The 17,479-nt window shown below is 53.3% G+C and overlaps 2 protein-coding genes and 2 long non-coding RNA genes across 4 annotated transcripts in view; 1 reads left to right on the plus strand and 3 right to left on the minus strand.

Annotated features, from left to right (window-relative positions):
* Window positions 1–1,408, minus strand: LOC122376544. Its single transcript, XR_006255654.1, has 2 exons — window positions 1,248–1,408; window positions 1–799 (listed from the first exon to the last, which is right to left on the minus strand). It is a non-coding gene; the product is annotated as an uncharacterized LOC122376544 (long non-coding RNA).
* Window positions 1,409–3,376: 1,968 nt separating this feature from the next.
* LOC122376546 lies at window positions 3,377–15,961 on the minus strand. The gene is made up of 3 exons (XR_006255655.1): window positions 14,417–15,961; window positions 13,706–13,848; window positions 3,377–3,612 (listed from the first exon to the last, which is right to left on the minus strand). It is a non-coding gene; the product is annotated as an uncharacterized LOC122376546 (long non-coding RNA).
* LOC122376545 lies at window positions 8,624–11,338 on the plus strand. The gene is made up of 2 exons (XM_043356445.1): window positions 8,624–9,574; window positions 11,012–11,338. The coding sequence occupies exons 1-2, from the start codon at window positions 8,674–8,676 to the stop codon at window positions 11,101–11,103; spliced, it is 993 nt and encodes a 330-aa protein (XP_043212380.1). The 5' UTR covers window positions 8,624–8,673; the 3' UTR covers window positions 11,104–11,338.
* A 111-nt stretch (window positions 15,962–16,072) lies between the features above and the next one.
* The window catches only part of LOC122376547 (WSC domain-containing protein 1-like), a 3,099-nt gene continuing 1,692 nt past the window's right edge, over window positions 16,073–17,479 (minus strand). Inside the window, exon 2 of the mRNA XM_043356446.1 lies at window positions 16,073–17,470. Within this exon, the coding sequence (XP_043212381.1) occupies window positions 16,211–17,386 (1,176 nt within the window). The 5' untranslated portion in view covers window positions 17,387–17,470 and the 3' untranslated portion in view covers window positions 16,073–16,210. The remainder of the gene's footprint in view (window positions 17,471–17,479) is intronic.

The raw sequence follows: 17,479 nt of genomic DNA on the forward strand, positions 1-17,479 counted from the left end.
TGAAATATATCCACTTTAATTCACATATCGCTTTTGATTCATGGTACGGCTGCTTGATTTTGCCACAGCGTACATAGTACATACCTACACAGCCGATCTCGGCATATTTCTGTTCCAGAACAGCAGCTGCAGTGGACACCAAAAATGCATTCATGTTCTGACAACTTATTCCAAAGATACTTTACGACGAACGTTCCAGAGAAAGTATTTTCTCGCTCACAGATGCTCAGCAAGAAGCGCGCGATTGATTGCAACTAGCACGCTCACGATTTCTAATATAGCGCTGGCCAAAACCTGCCCCTTACATCCAAATATAATAATCTTAATTCCAATCTCTGTCCTATTTATTATTTATTAGCGCATCGAGAGTGAATGATACCACGGCATAGCCGTCATATTACATAGCACAAATTGCGAGACGACGTCGAGATCCGTATCGGCGTATCATTCACAGATCCGGGTGTCTCGCCTCCACTCTCAATCAACCCTGACACACCATCAACCGAACCACGTCGGCTCCAATCATCTTGAGTTCCGTACTGAAATCTGATGGCCGGCCCGTCAGTTGATCATATCTGTCTGCGCGCACTACACCCGAGCTCAGCCTTAAGTGCACTGTGCGGCCTTCTCCAGATGACGCCTCTGAGCATGGCGCTTATCCTGCACCTGGATGTTTAGAGCCTCTTGTTCGTGTACGACCATTAGCATTTCAGGAGTCGGATGTTCTCGGCGGAGGCGGCGCTGGTCACCGTGGAGCCGTCAGACGACACCGTCAGCTCGAGCGCCCGCGACTAATGACCTGCAAAACAGCGAGTCGCGGCACGTCACGACGAGTGACGACCGTCACGTTTCAGTCACGAAGGCCGTTATAGAACAGTCACGGCGACTGTCATATAGCAGTCACGGCTGCCGTCACAGGTCACCACGGTCGCGTAAAATGCCACTACCAGCCACGGCGACCACGAATCATACCTCATAACGTTCCCTGTCGCACACTCATCCATAATAACAGTACATTCGCCTGTATAATACACATTACACATTTCTCACTCAGCATTTCTCACTCACTCGAAGCTCAAGCCTGAGACCATCAAGCGTCACGACACTTGCAACGGCACCTGCATTAGCAGACATCCCATCCCGGCAACACATAAAGTTCCCCCAAGCAACCCACCTAGGGTCACTGACCTAGTAACGAAGCAGGACACAGCTGACCTGTGGATGCGTTGATTGACACAATTACTGACCTGGACATAATGTGATCGTTTCTGATCAATGTCGATACGCGCGCCGGCGTATCGACGCCGTCGGCGAGCGGGACGCGGTCGGCTGGCAGGGCGCCGTCGCACAGTGTGGCCAAACGCCAGATTAGCGCGAATTTAATCAAAAAACGAATTTTGGAATTTTGACTTTTTATAACTATCAGTCGATAGGAAATTGTCCAAAGTATGTCAATATCACAATACTTTGGTTCAATGTCTTCCTTTCGGTGTCCAAAAAGCTAGCTAAAGTGGACATACGCAATGCCGGTCCCAGCTGTGCTGAAGTCGTCGAAAACCCGCGTCATGTTTACAACACATTTTTGCGTAATTATCGGAAAGCTTTGGAAATAATTGGGGTGGCATATGACTACTGAGCCTATATTTGATAGTATACCCGAATTCTATAGGTATCCTTGGACTAACCGATGAGTTATGCTCATTTGAAAATGACCTTTTCAGACATCCCCTGAAAACACCGTCCATCTTAAAAACGTAGAGATATAAGAAAATGGCCAAAAAACTCCACGCCAAATCTACCATGAGAAGATTCGCCACACTTTTCTGGACATGATCCATTCAAAAAACCCTGCCCCAACCTGCCCCCCGGCCTTTGGCTCAGCTTTGAACGTATCGGGTTGGCCCGCCCGGGGAGGTCCGGCTACAGGGTGGGCGCGGCGGCGGCTCCGTAACGTTACGCGAATGGCTCAGCCGCTGTATTTCTGACTTGTTATATTGCAGAATACGGTCGCCAATGAATAAATCTTGACAATTTTTTAACCCTCGCCCATATATAGGGGGTGAGGGTGGGGGCCGAAAGGACCCCTCTCGGTTTTTCGCAAAAAGCTCATGTAAATAGCGGCCGATCGCGACGAAACTTTCAGTACCCTCGAGTTTATCAATTTTACACCTACCCTTTAAATTTCACGACCCTGACCCCAATGACCTTTGACCTGTGACCTATTTCTCGAGACCATGTTTGGCCGGAATCGCGATTGGGCGTATGTTTGCTTGCATTAGCCGCGCGTTTGCAGTCTTTTCGTGAATTCAAGCGTCTAAACATGTGATATTATGATGTTGGTTCCATGCATTATGGTCGGTGTCAAGATCACTTGAAGGTCGGTCAGTTCAATGACCTTTGATGACCTCGGTTCACCTTTTTTAGTTTTACATGCTTCCAGGCTAGTTTTTGGAGCTGATGTCGAATTTAGTAACCATTTGAACATTTAGGAAGAAGTTTTGGTGCCTTCGTAACATGCAACGAAGCTGTCACTGACGGTTGACACCTATTAATTATGAATACCCGGCAGAACTGGTTGGCCTGACCTGACCTGACCCGACCTACGTTCGCGGCTAGCAAAACACCAATACGGGCGAGGGTTAATGACATGAAGGTGCTTATGGTGTAAGTCTTTGTTTTTACTCCCATTGCTGAGGTTCAGTCCTATCGGTGCGTGTATTTCAGCAACCATCTACCGATTCATGTGCTTCACCAGGAACATTCACACAGAAACATAATTAGATGTTGATTTTTTCAAGCAAACTTTGGACAATCATAAGAATTTACCAGAGAAATGATGGGAATTTCGTAAACGATTCCTCCTCCTAGCATGCCCATCATTGCTGGGACCCACAATTTTATGCCTCTTATTTGCGTTTAAATTCCAGGATTTCGTAATCAGAGTCGGAGTCGTTCGGAGTCAACAGTTCTGACCCCAGTCAGAGTCGGAATCGGAATCGATTTTGGAATCCGGACCAAGATTAGTAGTCTGAGTCACCGAAAATCCATCGACTGCGTGGACTTGCCATGGCTGCGGAGTCAGAGTCCGAGTCGATCGTATAAGTCGACAGTTTTGCCCAGAGTCAGAGTTGAAATTGACTTTTGAAAGCCGTAGTCGGGTCGGAGTAACTCCATCGACTTCACAGCCCTGGCCTGGTAAGCACATCACCCGTCGTAAGCTAGTTCTCCTTATTTTAGAGGCGGAACTATGCCATTATATGTCAGCAAGCATTTATAATGCATCGTAAATGGTCTCACATAGGTTTAAGTGTCAATTTTGAAACCAGGGAACCATTTTCAACGGATCCGAGCAGCGCTGGGATTTAATTCGCGCTAAACTAGTGTTTGGCCACACTGTGCGTCGGCGGGCGGGCCGGCGTCGGTCGGCGAGCCTCGTTCGGCTACCGGATCACCTTCGGCCGGCGAGCGACCGTCGGTCGTCGGGCCACCATCGGCGGGCAGAACGCCGTTGGCTGGCGGAAGCCCGTTGGCTGGCGGAACGCCGCCGGCTGGCGGGGAGCACTGTCGATGAGCAGGCCATCGTTGGCAGTACCATCGTGGTCGCGTGGCGCTCTGAAACACAGTAAAGAGTTAATGACTCATTAGGGACCATATTATTTTCAAGTCTGTAGATTCTGTATTCCTCAGCGCGCACCCTCACACCGTCAGTCCATCTCGCTCACTGACTCACCGCCTGCCCGGACACAGCTTGGCCCCGGCGGCAGCGACCTGACACCGCCTGAGCGAAGTCCATCCGACTCGCATCGCGGAAAGCATCACTTAGCATCGAAAAGCATCACTGAAACTACACTCCACCCTTGATCTCGAAGGATCAACCCATCGATTGGAAATACTGGGCCTGTCTACGTTCCCGCTCGCTTCTACGTGGAATCTGTCGCTCCTCCTCACCCACAATCTCAGCTGACTCTCCCTCCACGACTTCCGGCCCACTGTTCCCCTCTGAGCCCGCATCATTCACCACCGGCACGGTAATGACCAGACTCTCACCGTCCCTCTCTCCCTCACTGTCGCCCTCACTAACGGGCCCCTCCTCGACGGCGGCATTCCGTCGGCGTAAATTTCTCACGTGCCACGGCACTCCATCGACTTCTACGACCTGCTCAGAAACGACATCAGACACCGTGCCGGGACGCGACGCATCAACACACCGAGTTCCCCGACGACGTACCCAGACAGGGTCGCCAACACGATACGCGGCTGCCTCACTGTTCACTGGTACGGGGTTGGGCGCCGGCGGTGCAGCAGCGGGCCACACATTGTCCCTCACATTGTACCGGAACACGACACTCGCGGGTGCAGATCCACCCTCGCGCGGCGTTACATTGTACAGGTGGACTGCCTCGGCCACCGAGCATTGTTTTCGCGCAGCAATGACCTTGATCGTGCGATGGTTCCGCTCAACTATCGAATTGCCAGCCGGCTCATGAACCGCCCTAAATCGAAGACGCACGCCCCACCTCGCTGCAAAAGCCGCAAAACTCCGACTGCGAAAGATGGTGTCATTATCACAAAGCAGCTCCTCAGGTGCCCCGCGCTCGAAGAAGATCTGTTCGAGCTGAGCGATCGTGACATCAGCGTCCGGACGACTCAGGTGTCGCCACAGACAGAACCGCGAGGGTCCACAGTCCACAACCGAGAGAAACGACTGGCCCCGGTAGTGCGTTACATCAATTGCCAGTCGCTTCCATACGTCAGACACTTCCAACGAGCCATGCCTCCACTTCATTGGCGCCGGATCGATTGAGCGGCATGCGTCACACTGGCTCACCACATTTTGCACTTGAGCTCGCGTCACGTCCTTTGAAATGTCACGCCGTGCAAAGTACAGTGTCCGACGAACCCCGGGATGTCCGGCGCGGCCATCGCAGGAGTGCATGACCGCGCCGGACATCCCGGGGTTCGTCGGACACTGTACTTTGCACGGCGTGACATTTCAAAGGACGTGACGCGAGCTCAAGTGCAAAATGTGGTGAGCCAGTGTGACGCATGCCGCTCAATCGATCCGGCGCCAATGAAGTGGAGGCATGGCTCGTTGGAAGTGTCTGACGTATGGAAGCGACTGGCAATTGATGTAACGCACTACCGGGGCCAGTCGTTTCTCTCGGTTGTGGACTGTGGACCCTCGCGGTTCTGTCTGTGGCGACACCTGAGTCGTCCGGACGCTGATGTCACGATCGCTCAGCTCGAACAGATCTTCTTCGAGCGCGGGGCACCTGAGGAGCTGCTTTGTGATAATGACACCATCTTTCGCAGTCGGAGTTTTGCGGCTTTTGCAGCGAGGTGGGGCGTGCGTCTTCGATTTAGGGCGGTTCATGAGCCGGCTGGCAATTCGATAGTTGAGCGGAACCATCGCACGATCAAGGTCATTGCTGCGCGAAAACAATGCTCGGTGGCCGAGGCAGTCCACCTGTACAATGTAACGCCGCGCGAGGGTGGATCTGCACCCGCGAGTGTCGTGTTCCGGTACAATGTGAGGGACAATGTGTGGCCCGCTGCTGCACCGCCGGCGCCCAACCCCGTACCAGTGAACAGTGAGGCAGCCGCGTATCGTGTTGGCGACCCTGTCTGGGTACGTCGTCGGGGAACTCGGTGTGTTGATGCGTCGCGTCCCGGCACGGTGTCTGATGTCGTTTCTGAGCAGGTCGTAGAAGTCGATGGAGTGCCGTGGCACGTGAGAAATTTACGCCGACGGAATGCCGCCGTCGAGGAGGGGCCCGTTAGTGAGGGCGACAGTGAGGGAGAGAGGGACGGTGAGAGTCTGGTCATTACCGTGCCGGTGGTGAATGATGCGGGCTCAGAGGGGAACAGTGGGCCGGAAGTCGTGGAGGGAGAGTCAGCTGAGATTGTGGGTGAGGAGGAGCGACAGATTCCACGTAGAAGCGAGCGGGAACGTAGACAGGCCCAGTATTTCCAATCGATGGGTTGATCCTTCGAGATCAAGGGTGGAGTGTAGTTTCAGTGATGCTTTTCGATGCTAAGTGATGCTTTCCGCGATGCGAGTCGGATGGACTTCGCTCAGGCGGTGTCAGGTCGCTGCCGCCGGGGCCAAGCTGTGTCCGGGCAGGCGGTGAGTCAGTGAGCGAGATGGACTGACGGTGTGAGGGTGCGCGCTGAGGAATACAGAATCTACAGACTTGAAAATAATATGGTCCCTAATGAGTCATTAACTCTTTACTGTGTTTCAGAGCGCCACGCGACCACGATGGTACTGCCAACGATGGCCTGCTCATCGACAGTGCTCCCCGCCAGCCGGCGGCGTTCCGCCAGCCAACGGGCTTCCGCCAGCCAACGGCGTTCTGCCCGCCGATGGTGGCCCGACGACCGACGGTCGCTCGCCGGCCGAAGGTGATCCGGTAGCCGAACGAGGCTCGCCGACCGACGCCGGCCCGCCCGCCGACGCACAGTGTGGCCAAACACTAGTTTAGCGCGAATTAAATCCCAGCGCTGCTCGGATCCGTTGAAAATGGTTCCCTGGTTTCAAAATTGACACTTAAACCTATGTGAGACCATTTACGATGCATTATAAATGCTTGCTGACATATAATGGCATAGTTCCGCCTCTAAAATAAGGAGAACTAGCTTACGACGGGTGATGTGCTTACCAGGCCAGGGCTGTGAAGTCGATGGAGTTACTCCGACCCGACTACGGCTTTCAAAAGTCAATTTCAACTCTGACTCTGGGCAAAACTGTCGACTTATACGATCGACTCGGACTCTGACTCCGCAGCCATGGCAAGTCCACGCAGTCGATGGATTTTCGGTGACTCAGACTACTAATCTTGGTCCGGATTCGACCTGCGTCCTCCTCTGCCCTCCACCCTCAGGCAGTCAGCTGAGTCAGATCCAGGACCAGCTCCAGAGCCTGAACCTGTCATTGAAGGCCGTCAGGCACCACCTATCCTTCACTGTACAATCCTTCGGTGTTACAAGTTACAACCAGATTAATTGCTTTATGCTCCACTCAGTCTGCTGTTTGACCATAATGGGCTGTTTGAATGGCATGGCATATTGTGTCATAAGGAAAAAATATAGCATTGCAGTTAAAGGCCTACTTGCATTACTATGCTTCCAGTGAATGCTCTGAATATTTCTTGGTGAGTTAAATAGATTACCTTAGGGATATTCAGCATAGGACTTTGTAGTTTCAGTGATGCTTTTCGATGCTAAGTGATGCTTTCCGCGATGCGAGTCGGATGGACTTCGCTCAGGCGGTGTCAGGTCGCTGCCGCCGGGGCCAAGCTGTGTCCGGGCAGGCGGTGAGTCAGTGAGCGAGATGGACTGACGGTGTGAGGGTGCGCGCTGAGGAATACAGAATCTACAAGCTATTTCGGCAATCATGGCGAACTTCGACTTGAAACTTATCCCGGAGTATGATGGCACTAGTGACTTTTCGTGTTGGTATGAGAAGGTGGAACTGGTGTGTGGCCTGCAAAAACCGGCAGTGGACTTGGCCGTGGTGGTGCCGTTGAGACTGACAGGGGGTGCCTCGGCTGTTTATCGCCAACTGAGTGAAGCCGACAAGGCGGACGCAGGGAAAGTGAAGGCGGCTTTGCAGCGTGCGTTTGCAGTCGACAAGTTTAAAGCCTACGAAGAGTTCCGAGATCGCCAGCTGCGGGTCGACGAGTCCGTCGATGTGTTTCTGGCGGACCTACAAAGACTGTCGTCGATCTTCGGAGGCATTAACGAAGAGGGATTGAGCTGCGCATTTGTGGCAGGACTGCCCGAGTCCGTGCGGCACGCTCTCCAGACAGGCGCCCGCATGGAGTCCCTGTCTCTGTCGGAGATGGTGGACCGGGCCCGTGCTATCCTCTGTCGAGATAGCGTTCTGGGGGTAGCTGCAGCGGCAGACCACCGCGGTCCGCGCCGTCAGGAAGCCACCGTTTGCTATGCGTGCGGACAGCCCAACCACTTGGCCCGCGATTGTCTTCGTGGTCGAGGTGGCCGTGGACGTCGAGGTGGTTTGGGCGGAAGCAGGCTCTGCTTCCGGTGCAGCCGACCCGGCCACGTGGCAGCTACCTGCCCGGAAAACGGCGGCGGAGAGGTGGCCTCAGCGCCAGCCTCCTCTCCGGCTCACCAGTGAGTGGCGCTCTGCCGACCACGCGCCTGTCGGTGGACGGAGTGATGTGTCGAGCCCTCGTGGATACCGGATGCACCGTGAGCGTGGCGCACTCCTCCGTTTGCCGCCGCTGGTCTGCGGAGCGAATCAACGTTGTGACACTGAGTGGAGAACGATACGCATGCGAAGGCAGAGGTTACGTGTCAGTGCAGACCATGTTTGGTGCTCGAGTTGAGTTGGAAGTGCTGGTGTCTGCTAGAAAGCCTTTGAACTTTTCATTCATTCTGGGAATGAACGGTGTGACTGCTCTGCAGGGCGTGTTCGTTAGTGCATCCAGTGAAGTGAACTTTGGAGTGGACTCAGCTGTGCCGGCCGCTCCAGTTGCAGCGGCTGCCAGTGGCGTCTCGGATGGAGCAGCCTCATCGCTGCATCCGGGCTGCAATGAGACGGCGGCGCAACCCGAACCGACACCGACCGACCTGCACCCGGACCGGGCAGCAGTTGTGGATGCACCAGATTATGCCGTGTACTTTGATCCGACATCTAAGGCGTGGAGAATGAAATGGAAGTGGACTGACGGAGCAGAGCCGGAGTGCTTGCAGAACACTGTCGCACAGTACAGGGTGCCGTGTGACGCTCGCCGTGAATTTGACGATGAACTCAAACGTTGGGTGGAGCAGGGCTGGCTTATTCCCTACAACGAGTCAGAGCTTGGCCCACCAAAGGGTCTGGTGCCTTTAATGGCAGTTCGACAAAAGAACAAATCGAAAGTGAGACCTGTGCTTGACTATCGTGAACTGAACAATTACTTGACAGCTCACACAGCTGACGCAGACGTCTGTGCGGACCAACTGAGGAAGTGGCGACGACATGGCGAAAACGTTGCGGTCGTAGATCTACGTCACGCGTATTTGCAGATTCAGGTTGACCGCCAGCTGTGGCCGTTTCAGACGGTGATGATCGAAAACCAGAGACATTGTTTGACACGGCTCGGTTATGGATTGTGCGTGGCTCCGCTCGTCATGAAGGCGGTGATTCGGACGGTTCTGGAACGTGACGCGGACGTAAACCGGGCAGTGCTTCCGTACGTGGACGATCTGCTGGTGAACGAGGACATTGTTAGCGCAGAGCGAGTGGTGGCTCATCTGGCGAACTTTGGTCTCGAGTGCAAGCCTCCAGAGCGGGCGGCAGGCGGTGCGCGTCTGCTCGGTCTGCGAGTCTCACGGGAGCTTGGCAGGCTGGTGTGGAGCAGAGACAACCCAGTCGGACCACCACCGGCTGTGCTCACGCGCCGTGGAGTGTTCTCGTGGTGCGGACGCCTGATCGCTCACATGCCCGTGTGTGGTTGGCTCCGCCCTGCCGTGGCCTGGCTGAAACGACGCGTGAATGACGTCACACAAGGATGGGATGACATCACCTACGACGGAGTTCTGCAGAAGCAGATTAGTCATGTCGCGGCTCGGGTAGCCAGTCACGATCCGGCACACGGTCTGTGGAGCGTGCGGAGCGACCGCGCTGTGGTTTGGGTGGATGCGAGCTCCGTAGCAGCGGGTGTGGTGGTGGAGTCACCTGACGGCGACGTCATTGAAGACGGATGCTGGCTGAGGAAGGATGAATCCACACACATAAATGTTGCGGAGCTAAATGCGGCCGTGAGAGGCATCAACGTGGCCGTCGCTTGGGACATGCGTGTCATCGATCTGCGCACGGATTCGGTCACAGTGCACCGTTGGATCAACGATGCATTGAGCGGCCGCACTCGGCTGCGCACCAAGGCACACGGAGAGATGTTGATCAGACGCAGGGTCGACATGATTCGACAGCTGGTGGATGAGCTCGAGCTGTCGCTGTCTGTAACTCTAGTGCGGAGCGCAGCGAATCGAGCAGACGAGCTGACCCGAGTGCCGAAAGACTGGGTGCGTGATGAGTCATCGCCTGCAGCTACTGAGACAATGGCCGGCTGCGAGGCTGCGGCCAATGGGCTGGCATTGCCTAACTCTGATGACGATTCATCGGGTTCGGCAGTACTGAGAGGAGGCGATCAAGTCGCAGCTGCAGGTGGTAGCAGCGCTGAGGTGGATCGGATGACGCCGCGGGGAGACTCGGCCGGCGCGGCAGAGGACCGGACGGAGGATCAGCTTGCACCAGGAGGCTCTGCTGATATTGGCTCTGCTCATCCACCAGCTGTCGAATCATGTCGACCCTGCGTCTGATCAACATCTCTCCGTGTGCCTTGGTGCGCAGCCGAGTGCGGCCGCTCAATGCATCGTTGATCCAACGGTGCACTGTGACCGAATCCGTGCGCAGATCGATGACACGCATGTCCCAAGCGACGGCCACGTTGATGCCTCTCACGGCCGCATTTAGCTCCGCAACATTTATGTGTGTGGATTCATCCTTCCTCAGCCAGCATCCGTCTTCAATGACGTCGCCGTCAGGTGACTCCACCACCACACCCGCTGCTACGGAGCTCGCATCCACCCAAACCACAGCGCGGTCGCTCCGCACGCTCCACAGACCGTGTGCCGGATCGTGACTGGCTACCCGAGCCGCGACATGACTAATCTGCTTCTGCAGAACTCCGTCGTAGGTGATGTCATCCCATCCTTGTGTGACGTCATTCACGCGTCGTTTCAGCCAGGCCACGGCAGGGCGGAGCCAACCACACACGGGCATGTGAGCGATCAGGCGTCCGCACCACGAGAACACTCCACGGCGCGTGAGCACAGCCGGTGGTGGTCCGACTGGGTTGTCTCTGCTCCACACCAGCCTGCCAAGCTCCCGTGAGACTCGCAGACCGAGCAGACGCGCACCGCCTGCCGCCCGCTCTGGAGGCTTGCACTCGAGACCAAAGTTCGCCAGATGAGCCACCACTCGCTCTGCGCTAACAATGTCCTCGTTCACCAGCAGATCGTCCACGTACGGAAGCACTGCCCGGTTTACGTCCGCGTCACGTTCCAGAACCGTCCGAATCACCGCCTTCATGACGAGCGGAGCCACGCACAATCCATAACCGAGCCGTGTCAAACAATGTCTCTGGTTTTCGATCATCACCGTCTGAAACGGCCACAGCTGGCGGTCAACCTGAATCTGCAAATACGCGTGACGTAGATCTACGACCGCAACGTTTTCGCCATGTCGTCGCCACTTCCTCAGTTGGTCCGCACAGACGTCTGCGTCAGCTGTGTGAGCTGTCAAGTAATTGTTCAGTTCACGATAGTCAAGCACAGGTCTCACTTTCGATTTGTTCTTTTGTCGAACTGCCATTAAAGGCACCAGACCCTTTGGTGGGCCAAGCTCTGACTCGTTGTAGGGAATAAGCCAGCCCTGCTCCACCCAACGTTTGAGTTCATCGTCAAATTCACGGCGAGCGTCACACGGCACCCTGTACTGTGCGACAGTGTTCTGCAAGCACTCCGGCTCTGCTCCGTCAGTCCACTTCCATTTCATTCTCCACGCCTTAGATGTCGGATCAAAGTACACGGCATAATCTGGTGCATCCACAACTGCTGCCCGGTCCGGGTGCAGGTCGGTCGGTGTCGGTTCGGGTTGCGCCGCCGTCTCATTGCAGCCCGGATGCAGCGATGAGGCTGCTCCATCCGAGACGCCACTGGCAGCCGCTGCAACTGGAGCGGCCGGCACAGCTGAGTCCACTCCAAAGTTCACTTCACTGGATGCACTAACGAACACGCCCTGCAGAGCAGTCACACCGTTCATTCCCAGAATGAATGAAAAGTTCAAAGGCTTTCTAGCAGACACCAGCACTTCCAACTCAACTCGAGCACCAAACATGGTCTGCACTGACACGTAACCTCTGCCTTCGCATGCGTATCGTTCTCCACTCAGTGTCACAACGTTGATTCGCTCCGCAGACCAGCGGCGGCAAACGGAGGAGTGCGCCACGCTCACGGTGCATCCGGTATCCACGAGGGCTCGACACATCACTCCGTCCACCGACAGGCGCGTGGTCGGCAGAGCGCCACTCACTGGTGAGCCGGAGAGGAGGCTGGCGCTGAGGCCACCTCTCCGCCGCCGTTTTCCGGGCAGGTAGCTGCCACGTGGCCGGGTCGGCTGCACCGGAAGCAGAGCCTGCTTCCGCCCAAACCACCTCGACGTCCACGGCCACCTCGACCACGAAGACAATCGCGGGCCAAGTGGTTGGGCTGTCCGCACGCATAGCAAACGGTGGCTTCCTGACGGCGCGGACCGCGGTGGTCTGCCGCTGCAGCTACCCCCAGAACGCTATCTCGACAGAGGATAGCACGGGCCCGGTCCACCATCTCCGACAGAGACAGGGACTCCATGCGGGCGCCTGTCTGGAGAGCGTGCCGCACGGACTCGGGCAGTCCTGCCACAAATGCGCAGCTCAATCCCTCTTCGTTAATGCCTCCGAAGATCGACGACAGTCTTTGTAGGTCCGCCAGAAACACATCGACGGACTCGTCGACCCGCAGCTGGCGATCTCGGAACTCTTCGTAGGCTTTAAACTTGTCGACTGCAAACGCACGCTGCAAAGCCGCCTTCACTTTCCCTGCGTCCGCCTTGTCGGCTTCACTCAGTTGGCGATAAACAGCCGAGGCACCCCCTGTCAGTCTCAACGGCACCACCACGGCCAAGTCCACTGCCGGTTTTTGCAGGCCACACACCAGTTCCACCTTCTCATACCAACACGAAAAGTCACTAGTGCCATCATACTCCGGGATAAGTTTCAAGTCGAAGTTCGCCATGATTGCCGAAATAGCTTGTAGATTCTGTATTCCTCAGCGCGCACCCTCACACCGTCAGTCCATCTCGCTCACTGACTCACCGCCTGCCCGGACACAGCTTGGCCCCGGCGGCAGCGACCTGACACCGCCTGAGCGAAGTCCATCCGACTCGCATCGCGGAAAGCATCACTTAGCATCGAAAAGCATCACTGAAACTACAAAGTCCTATGCTGAATATCCCTAAGGTAATCTATTTAACTCACCAAGAAATATTCAGAGCATTCACTGGAAGCATAGTAATGCAAGTAGGCCTTTAACTGCAATGCTATATTTTTTCCTTATGACACAATATGCCATGCCATTCAAACAGCCCATTATGGTCAAACAGCAGACTGAGTGGAGCATAAAGCAATTAATCTGGTTGTAACTTGTAACACCGAAGGATTGTACAGTGAAGGATAGGTGGTGCCTGACGGCCTTCAATGACAGGTTCAGGCTCTGGAGCTGGTCCTGGATCTGACTCAGCTGACTGCCTGAGGGTGGAGGGCAGAGGAGGACGCAGGTCGGGTTATATTGGCAGATGTTGAACAGTGATTGGTCACAACCATTTACCTATAAATTGATAAATTCACATATTGATGGGAAATGCATGTATGGGACCACGCCTCCATCAGACGGCCAAGGAGGTCGCCCCTGGGCCCGCCTCGGCTCTCGGACCACAGCGACAACCGGCCCCGATCGACCTGTGGTCGACCGGTGACCGGTCACAGTCATCACGCCACTCACCGAGGACGAGGGGACGCCATTATCACCTATCAGGGGGCAGGTAACACAATTGGCATTATATCACTGCCCTACAGAGTCGGTGGGATGCACAACTGACCTGGAGATGACGTGATTGTTTCTGGACAATGTCTGTATGCGCGCCTCGTAGCTGGTGATAACACGCTGCCATTTCTGCTGGGTGACGTCCGGCCCACAGCTGGATCGAACCGCGCTATCTCCAGAACCACCGCCAGATACAACCTGGTGGATAGGATGATAACTCAAGAACCACACAACACACAATGAAAACAAAGGCGACAGCAGCGCATGATGACGATCTTATATCATTTGGCTTATTCAATGTCACCACAGGTTGCAAACACTACATTTTACTAGTCAGACTCCCATGGTGGGCTGATGTGCCTAGCTGTACTCTGAATGTAAGACTTTCCAAATGTAACTTAAGTAAATGTAAAAAATCAACAAATAACTTGTCTAGAAATAATGTTGCTAGTCTAAAACCAGCTCGAGCTCCCCCCCCCCCACCAAAAAGGCACCCAGGAGCACATGAACACCAATGCACAATCACCTGCACAACACAGCACATGCTCAAGGATGCCTGGTGCATGGTGGGGTTTGTAGGTCTACACAGCAATTCACGCTTAGCATGGGCTCTGGCTCAATTCTTCCACATTTATGCAGGGCATACTGGTACACTGGATGGTACACATTTCCAGATTGGTTGATATAAAATGATGCGGATTAGTCGAACTAAGTGATGCATTTTGCTTGCCTTTTTGCCAAGTATTGTAGTCTGTTTCATACTCACGTCTTCATCTCCGCGTCAGCATGACACTGCTTTGCTTCGCATACGCAGCATCGGCAAATGAACCTCGATTGCTTTGAAGAATATAAAAAATGTGCAGCATCCATTCGGGCACAGACCTGCTTTCTTGAATGCAAATCAAGGCTACGAACGAGCCAGGACTTGAGGCAAACTTTGCCCTGCCGTGTTGCCCATAACTGTGGCATGAAAACAAAATAACACTGTTTCCTGGTGGCATTGTGATTCCAAATTTCCAACCCCTACAAAGATCTCAAAAGAGCACAAGAAAAAGGAAACTACAAAAACGCCAACACCCCATACAATCTCTACACAACTCTTTTATGTTATGCACTTCACAACTTCTACCATCAACAAGCTGCACAATTTTAAATTGAATTTTAACCGAATTCCAATGTGCCTAATCGGACTAATCAAAACAAATTCAAAAATCAGGGATGTTCTCCGTCAGCAACGAACACGCCGTTAAACCAATCAAATGAGAGCGCTGGCGTTCGCTAGCGATAGCAGTACAGTAAACTGTGCGCAGCTGCAGGTGATAATCATGGTCTGCAGTTTTTAACATCGAATTTCGTACTGAGCCCCAATTTATTTTGTATAAAACCTTACACCAGCAGATAGAAAATTTAATTTTGTATATTATTGTACTATAAATAGATGCCGACTCGGTTTTATTTCTTAGTAATATTCCATTGATTGTTACAGTGTGACTTTTGGCAGCAAGGAAGCTCTCACATTCTAGACCAAAAAAATATATCTTATGACACCGAAACTGCAATAAAACATGCTTATCGGGAAAGAAAATTTAATTTTTATTATGATGAACAACTTTTATGAGCCCATCTGCGGTAGGTTTACCAACTATGAATGTTTTTGTTCAAGACTGTTTGGTACCCAAAACTTTAAATTTCAACTTTGGAAGGAAAATTGACAATGAGCCCCAATTAGCTGAGCTTTAACACTTTTATATGTTATAGTCTGTGCATTTTTGCACATTTTGGTGGTTTATTTAGATGCCGACTCGGTCTTGTTTTTAAACAATATTAAATTTAGTGGAACAGGGTGACAAAGAACACCAATGGTGGTGATGTATTCAACATGGATTAATTCTAGTTTTGAGCATTAGTAAATGCAAAAAACACATAAGATATGAAAGACCATTCAATTTTGATATTGACTGCTACTGATTTGAAACCCACACCACTGGTATTATTCGAGAATTCGTGGTATAACTTTGGCAGGTCCGGCGGGATGACAACTTTGGGAGCATGGTGGTTTCGAAATTCAAAGAAGCAATATTAGGCTATGATAATAGTTTTTCACTATTAATTTTTATTTTTAAGGATGAAAACACATTTTCGTTACTAAAGAATCCCTACAACCTAAGATTGATTATTTTCGAAATGGCGTGGCCGGCTTCAAAATTATCTTCGCAAATACTTTACAGAAATACACCAGTCCTGCCCTGAATACATTTCTGGATAATATATATGTAAATAATAAAACATATAAAAATATGAGGCCTAGTTCCCTTTTTTTGGAATGAAAAGGCCAGCTGAAAATAGTGGTCAAAATACCTTAGTGTTGTGGCGGCGAACCGGTTTTACCTAGTTCTCTATATACCGTGATTTCCATCGTCATCGGTTAGAATTCGCACTTTCTCACTGCTGTCATCGGCAACAAGGCTCATCAAGGCATACAACTTGGTCGAGGCATTGATTTTGTCACAATAAGCACATGTAGTAAATCTAATCGTTTGAAACCTTGTGCTTCTAAGTTCTAAGGCTGGTAGAACGCATACGATTGCAATGGAAGTCTCTGGTAGCCACGACTGGCTAAAGTGTCATCTAGTAGCCGAATTCTCTCCCAAACCATCCGGCGCAACTCGGCATCATAGACGTCCTCGCTAGGCAGCACAGGGTGCTCAGTGTTCCTGAAGACGCCCTCCTTGTGTCTCAGCGTGCAGCGGAGTCTCTCTGGCGCAGGGGTCACGCCCAGGAAGCGCAGCATTCGGCGCAGCTGGACGGCCGGCTCGGCCACCAGCCGCTCGTAGGACACCAGCAGCGTGTGCCGCGGGCTGTGCGCCCACTCGTCGGCTAGTATAAACCAGAGGCGGCTCTTCCGCTCCACGTACTGGCGCCAGTCGTCCCCCGAAAAGGCCTCGGCGGTAGCACGGCTCTCAGTCACTAGCATTCTGGCGTGAGCTTGCAGGTGTCGCAGGGATATGATGGATCGGAACGGGTCTCGCACGAGCAGAATTGCCGGCAGGTGGTAGCCGACGCTGGTCGTGTTGTTTGTGTTGCCAGAGTCATTGCCCATTTCGTTATAATCAGCCTCTTCTTCTCCTTCCACGTAACGCCAGGCAGGCGGAATCTCGTGTGTTTTACCAACGAGACAAGTACGTGTTAACGGGGACACATGTTCAGCTATAAAGCCGGCAGCGCGAAGCTCTGTCGAGGTGGTCGCCGACTGCTGTTGGTCGATAATATCGGCAGCGGCCGGTAGGGCTCCAGCTGGCAGCTCCTCGGCCATTTCTGCGTCCTTCGTGGGTCCGCAAGTGACCAGACCGGTGGCCGCTTCCAGCAGGTAGCGCGTCCACGTGTTGCCCGAGCGGGGAAGCGAGGCGAGCCGGGCGTCCGGCAGGCTGCCCGGCCGGCCGAACTGTGTCACCAGGTGGGCGCAGCTCGGGTCACCGGCGAACCACGACTGGGTCGGCAGCGACGGCTCGACCAGTCGGCCGACGGGGACCACCAGCGTCTCGGCACCGTCACCGCCTCCTGTGCCGGAGACGTCGGATGACAACAGGAACTGTTGTAGACTTATTTGGTGATCAGAGCAAATAGAAATGGTTGCTGCGCTTACAGCGAAGAACAGCAGCAGAACACGCACAACCCTTTTTCGGCGGTAACAAGCGAAGGCTTGCTGAAGCAGACGCATCATTCTTATGTTGATCATCACGAAGAAGACATAATCAAGAAGTAGTGTCTGTTGCTAATTGGAAGCTCACATCGGCTTTTTTAAGAAGATTGTTTTTTCATTCTGCAAAGA

Source organism: Amphibalanus amphitrite, unplaced genomic scaffold (assembly GCF_019059575.1).
Source record: "Amphibalanus amphitrite isolate SeventyFive unplaced genomic scaffold, NRLGWU_Aamphi_draft 002193F_arrow, whole genome shotgun sequence".
Taxonomy (NCBI): Eukaryota; Metazoa; Arthropoda; class Thecostraca; order Balanomorpha; family Balanidae; genus Amphibalanus; species Amphibalanus amphitrite.

Excerpts from the sequence above, each read along its gene's own strand:
- LOC122376545 (XM_043356445.1), top strand. The coding sequence starts at position 8,674 with ATGAAATGGAAGTGGACTGACGGAGCAGAGCCGGAGTGCTTGCAGAAC. Across the intron at positions 9,575-11,011 it reads GCAGATTAGTCATGTCGCGG|CTCGTTCACCAGCAGATCGT; the intron begins CTCGGGTAGCCA and ends GCTAACAATGTC.